This window comes from Arachis hypogaea, chromosome 7, assembly GCF_003086295.3.
Source record: "Arachis hypogaea cultivar Tifrunner chromosome 7, arahy.Tifrunner.gnm2.J5K5, whole genome shotgun sequence".
Lineage (NCBI taxonomy): Eukaryota > Viridiplantae > Streptophyta > Magnoliopsida > Fabales > Fabaceae > Arachis > Arachis hypogaea.
Window position 1 is genome coordinate 79,914,803 of NC_092042.1, and position 6,798 is coordinate 79,921,600.

General features: G+C 33.2%; 1 protein-coding gene and 1 pseudogene across 1 annotated transcript; both read left to right on the plus strand.

The window, feature by feature from the left end:
* Positions 1-1,810, plus strand: LOC112701678 (chaperone protein dnaJ A6-like; annotated as a pseudogene).
* A 1,465-nt stretch (positions 1,811-3,275) lies between these two features.
* Positions 3,276-5,740, plus strand: LOC112703626 (uncharacterized). Its single transcript, XM_025755174.3, has 4 exons — positions 3,276-3,833; positions 4,308-4,405; positions 4,501-4,566; positions 4,784-5,740. Exons 1-4 carry the CDS (start codon positions 3,439-3,441, stop codon positions 5,548-5,550), a joined length of 1,326 nt encoding a protein of 441 aa, XP_025610959.1. The 5' UTR covers positions 3,276-3,438; the 3' UTR covers positions 5,551-5,740.
* Positions 5,741-6,798: the final 1,058 nt, after the last annotated feature.

Sequence of the window (6,798 nt, forward strand, 5' to 3'; positions counted from 1 at the left end):
ATGACGACAGCGTGGCAACAGCAGAGGCTCCACGAGTCCATGAGCTTTGATGCAGAACAAAGTCAATAGAGAGTAGAAAGAGAGAGTGAGAGTGAGAGAACGGCAGAGAGGGAGACAGTGACGAGCTGTTTGGGAAACGGCGAACGGTGGCAAGGGACGAACGACAGCGAGGGACGGACAAAACATGAAGAGGGCTTGGAGAAGAGAGTGACTGAGTGAGTGCGGCGAGCAAAGTGAGGGATTTAGGTGTTTAGGGTTACATTCATACATTGCTCCCTTTCTTCCTTTTTTTTTATATTTTTTGGGCCCAAAACGGCGTTGTTTTGGCGAAAAAGGCCAAACAAAGCAAACTCGCCGACTCACCCGTAAACTTGCGAGTTTGACTGAGTTTATGCGAGTTTACCCGAGTGTATCCGAGTCTACCCAGAAATGAGTTTGTGTCCGAATTAACTTGCGAGTTTGACAACAATGCACAAGAGATATTGTTTTTGTCTTACAAGTGAAGGAGCACCCACAATTCAAACGAGAGCATGATGACTTCTATATTGAGCACAATCTCAACTTGTCCGAGGCTCTTTGTGGCTTCCAGTTTGTTGTCACCCATCTTGATGGAAGACAACTATTGATCAAGTCAAACCCTGGAGAAGTCATCAAACCAGGTACTATCTATAGATAATTTTGGGATTGTGCTTCACTAAAATTTATTTTATGAATGTAGTTATGATTCACAAATAACTTATAAAATCTGCGATGTAGGCCAACAAAAAGCCATAAATGATGACGGGATGCCACAACACAATAGGTCGTTCATGAAGGGTTGTTTTTACATCAAGTTCAATGTGGATTTTCCAGACTCAGGGTTCCTTTTTTCTGACCAATGCCGATTATTAGAGACAATATTACCTCAAAAATCCAATTGACAGATATGAAACTGGATGAATGTGAGGAGACCACATTACATGATGTCAATATGAAAGATGAGATGAGAAGAAAGCAGCAACAACTAGGGGTGGCAAGCGGGAAAGCCCGCCCCGCCCCGCCAGAAGCCCGCCCTTTGGCGGGCTAGCTTGCCCCGCCCCGCCTAGTGAGGCGGTCCCAGAATCCTAGCCCGCCCCACCTAACGGCAGGCTAAGCCCGCCAAATAACTTTTTTTTTTTTTTTTACTTTTAACTATTAAATAATATATATATAAAGGCATAAAAAAATCTCTCATATTTTTTACTTTTAACTATTATAATTTCTAAAAGTATAAACAAATAATAATTTTTATATTCACAAACATTAAAGTCTTTGTAACTATAAATATCTAATAAATATAATTATAAACCAAGTTTTCATCCAAAACATATTATAAATATTGTTTCCAAAGCAAAATAAACATAATCCAAAACATAATTATAAATATTGTCTCTAAAACAAAATAAATATAATCCAAAATACTCAATTTTTATCTTCATTCTCTTGTAAGTTGGGTTGGGGGAAGTTGAGTTTTGGTAAAAAAAATTGTAAAAATACCCCTTGTTAAAAAAATTCTAAGCCCGGAAGGGAAGCCCGCCCCGCCCCGCCAAAGCCCGTGGTTTAAGCGGTGTGGGTTAGGCGGGCTTTTACTATTTGGCGGTCCCAATTTTCCAGCCCAACCCGCCTTTTTTTGGCGGGTTACGCGGGCCGGTCCGGCGGGTTTAGGCACGTTTGCCACCCCTAACAACAACACTACCACGAAACATATGATGATGATGATGATGATGAGCAATTCATGCCTCGAGTGCAATTTGGGATTATGTTCATGGATTTAGGGACTGATTTGAATTGATGTAAGTAACTTATCTTATCAGCAATAAGAGGGTACATTAAACGAGTGCCACGCTGCTAGTTAACAGGTCAAGTAAGCAAGAGTTAGCCACCTCAGTGCAGGAGATGACGGAAGGACTAATGCGACCAAGTTAGTTATTTTTTGGGGACGAATTTGATTAATTTTATCTTTCGGAAACGAAAATGGAGATCGAGGTATATTTTAGGGACGATTTTGACTATTAACTCAAATAACTTACAATTTATAAACGATAATTTTTTAAATTATTTAGCAATATTAAAAATTAAATATCTAACAATCTAAAAAACGTATTTAAAATTTAAAAAGTAACAATTTAAATAAATAATTGGTTATAATTAATAAATAAAATTTTAAAACTAATCAACGAATTTAATTTATATTCATTATCCTATAATAATAATAATTTATAATTGACAAATATAAAACTAACGCAAAAAACTTGTTAGATTAGGAATGATTAACTAAATAAAGATATTAGTAGAAATTAACGAAAGAAAATTGTTAAATTAAAAATAATTTTATTTAAAAAGTATAAACAAATTTACGCAAGATATCATTTTTTACATTAACATAAGAATATTATTAAATTAGGAATGATTTTATTTAATATTATTAAATTAGAAATGATTTTATTTAAAAATAATTTAAAAATTTAAAATTATAACAACCTAATTATTATCCTTATTACGCGAAAACTGAAAACTAATTCGCACTTAGTTATAAATCACAATAATTATGTAAATTTATTAGCTTAGAAATAAATTTGAATTAAAATAAATTTAAATTATTTTTTTAAAATTTTAATTAATGAATAAATAATTTAAAATTTAAAAATAACAACTTAAATAAATAATAATTTATAATTTAAAAGAATAATTTATAAATAATTTAAAATTTAAAAAACAATAACTTAAATAAATAATTTAAAATTTTAAAAATAAATATTTAAATAAAATAATTTAAAATTTAAAAATAACAACTGAAATAAACTAACGATATAATAATTATATTATATTATATTATATTATATACTGTCTTATTGATAACAATCTAAAATTATACAAATTAGTAAATATGTTACAAATTACATATTTTAGTAAATAAAATAATTAAATTATTAATTTAAAAAAAAACTGAAAAAGTCGATTTTTTTCTTACATATTGGTATAATTTTGGTGTAATACTTAATCATTAGATTTTATGGTGTTTTTTAAAATTGTGAGAACAGTACAATACGTCTCCCTTGTATTGTATATTTTAATTAATATACAATACAAGGGGGCGTATTGTCAATACAAGAGGGGCGTATTATATTGTTCCCACAATTTCGAAAAACACCATAAAATCCAATGATTAAGTATTACACCCAAATTTTTTCAATATATAAAAAAATTAACCGAAAAAATCTCTCTCATACAAGAAAAGATAATGATATTTTATATTTCACATTCAATTTTGTTAAAAGACACAAAAGGACTATTCCGGAACAACAAAATACCCAATCCCCCTCACTCCTCAGCTTATATCAACAAAACCCTAAACCCCTTTTCCAAACTCTCGCACTCAATTCTGAGCTCTGAACCTTTTTCTTCTTCTTCCTCGAAACGATGGCGACTCAGATCTTCTCTCGAATCATCCCCAAATCCCTAACCCTAACCGCTTTCATCTCTCGCTCACTGTCTTCCTCTACCTCCACCTCCCTCGCTACTGGTTCCTTCCTCCGCCGCCTCCGCCCTCTTGCCTCCGTCGCCTACCCCACCACCCTTCGCAGCCTCCTCCATCCTCCTCGTTCCTCTTCCGCCCTCTTCTCCACCCGTGCCTCCACCTCCTCGCTTAACGACCCTAACCCCAACTGGTCCAACCGTCCACCGAAGGAAACTATCCTCCTCGACGGTTGCGACTTCGAGCACTGGCTCGTCGTCATGGAGAAGCCTGAAGGAGACCCAACCCGCGATGAGATCATTGATTCCTATATCAAAACCCTAGCTCAAGTCATTGGAAGGTGATCATCAGAAACCTTAAGTGTTAATTAAGTTTCTTTTTTTGTGGTTCTAACATTTTACAGTGTTCTTCTATGTAATTCGATATGCTGTTATTTAATTACTGTTGTTTACCTTCTGTAATTAAGATATATGTAAAATGAAAAAAAATATACCTTTTTTCTAATTTTAATAAATTGGCAGCAACAAAAACTATCTATATGTTCTTAGGGTTGAAGAACAATTATTTCAAGGAAGTTAGGGAATGTGCTCGTATTCTGTTATTAGTAGTTCATAATTGGACGTTTTTTTATTGAGCTTTGAAGAAGGGCAGTGCTAGAGCTATTTGTGTTCTATTAAAATTTGGAACTGTGTGTCTGTTGCTATTTGAGATGAGGATTCTTATGATTATTATTGTAATGGTTGTATAAAATGTTTTTGCGGTCTTAGCTCTGATCATTTGGTATTTTTTATTTTTTATTTTTTTTGGGGTGCAGTGAAGAAGAAGCAAGGATGAAGATATATTCGGTTTCAACTAGGCACTACTTTGCGTTTGGGGCACTTGTATCCGAAGAACTTTCATACAAAATCAAAGGTTAATAAATATGCTTCCCAACTCTTTTTTTGGTTTCTATTTATGTTGTCTTTGCTAATAGGTTTTGATTTTTGTTTTTTTGGTTGAAATTGCAGAGTTGCCTAGAGTTCGTTGGGTACTTCCTGACTCGTATTTGAATGTCAAGGAAAAAGATTACGGAGGTAAAGTCCCTTGTGTTTTGTCACCTTGCTCATGTTTGTTTGTGTATACACTCGTGTGCACGTGTTATGTTTCTTTCTCTTAATTCTTGTACTCCTCCAACTGGAAAATCGTGATAAACAATTCTTAGGCTTTTTAACATTGGTACGTCATGATGCCTAATTTTTATGGTGTTGGCTATTGGCTAATGCATTATGGATTTTTTGGTTCCTTCACCAGGTGAACCCTTCATCAATGGACAAGCTGTACCATATGATCCCAAGTATCACGAGGAGTGGGTTAGAAACAATGCCAGAGCCAATGAAAGGAACAGGCGCAATGACAGGCCTCGGAATGCTGACAGGTCAAGAAACTTTGATAGGAGGAGGGAAAATGTGGTGAACCGAGACATGCAGGGTAGGCCTCCCGTGCCAAATCCTGGTGCTGGTCCTGGTCCTGGTCCTAACATGAGTGGTGCACCACCCAACAACCCAGGTGCATACCCTCCCAACAACCAAGGCGGATATGCTCCTCCTGGCGGCCAAGGTGGATATGCTCCTGGCAGCCCAGGTGGATACACTCCTCCCAACAACCAAGGTGGATATGCTCCCAACAACCAAGGTGGATATGCTCCTCCTAGCGGCCCAGGTGGATATTCTCCTCAAAATGCAGGTGGATATGCACCTCAAAATGCTGGCGGATACCATCCTCAGAATGCACCAGGTGCCTATCCTCCCCGCAACCCACCTCCTAACACGGGGGCTGCGCCTCCAAACAGTGGCTATGGTCAAATGGGAGGTGTGCCACAGAATAACTATGGCGGCAACATGGGAGGAGGAGTGCCTCCAAACCAGAACATGGGCGGGGTTCCACCAAACCAGAATATGGGCGGAGTTCCACCAAACGCAGGATGGTCGAACAATGCTCCCAATAGGGACTACCAGCCTAGAGACGTTCCAAACAGGGATTTTGGAGGCCCAGCGAGTGGGAACACATATACTGCCTGAGGTGTGATGATGTGCTACAATGTAGATAAAGAAGAATTGTCTTGGAGACAACTTTGGGTTTATTTGATTTGGTTGAAGGAATTATTATGTAGTATTCTTACTTCTAGTCTTACTTAACTTATTGTTCTACTTTCTAATGAACCTGCATGTCATGGAATTGAAGTTCAAAATTTTTGAAGGTTAGATATAATCATTTGCAAACTTAATAATATTGTCTGACGAAAATGCGATTGAACTGGAAAAATTTTTCAATATATGTGTGAGAAAATAATTTTATAATGTAAAATCTAAATTTTTTTTAATATAAACGTGAAAAAATAATTTTATAATGTTAAATCTCTTTAGATGGTTTGTGTACTTGAGAAGTGAAAAGCTATTCAAGATTATTAGTTATTTATAACATAATTGAAATCTAAGATTAGAATAAAGTATTATTTGGAATTTTAACGTGAGCTAAATTTTAATTTAGCTTTTGGTGTTTTAAATGAGTTTAATGTTTTATGTTTGAATTTGACATAAATAAGTAATATTAGTAAAGTTTTTACTCATTAAAAGTAGTTTATAAAATTTAGTTTTTGAAAGTCAGTGTTTTTAAAATTTATAGTATTTATGTTTGATAAATTAAATTAAAAATAATTTTTAGTAAACATAAGTAATAAGAAATACATTTGTTAAAATAATTTTTAAAATTTAAAAATATTATAATAGACATTAATATAAGTATTAAATTTGAATATTAATTAATATATTAAGTTATAATAATTTTTATAATTTTAATAAATATAAACTAACTTAAAAAAAATTTTCTTAGCACGTGATTTGATATGCCAGATTAATATGAAATTCTAGTACTATTTCATTGTAAAAAAGAGAAAATGTCTGTATATAGAGTTTTAGTACTTCGGAGAGAAGAGAAGAAAAAAAGAACATCCAAATTTTGTTTACTTACAATCTTTTCATTTTATTGTTTTTATTTAAATATATTTTAAAGTTGATATTAAATTATTATTAAATTATAACAAAAATAAAAAACTAAAATAAAAAGACTAAAAAAATAAAAAAATATTTTTTATTATTAATTTTTAAAACTAAAATATTTTTTAATATTAAATTTATTTAATTTTAATTAAAAATTTAACTTAAGTATAAAAAAGGTAAAATACTTTTAAAATGAAAATATCCTCTTAAGATAAGAGTTGTTTAATTGTTCGAAAAATTCAAAATTTATATTTAAAAGATTATATTACT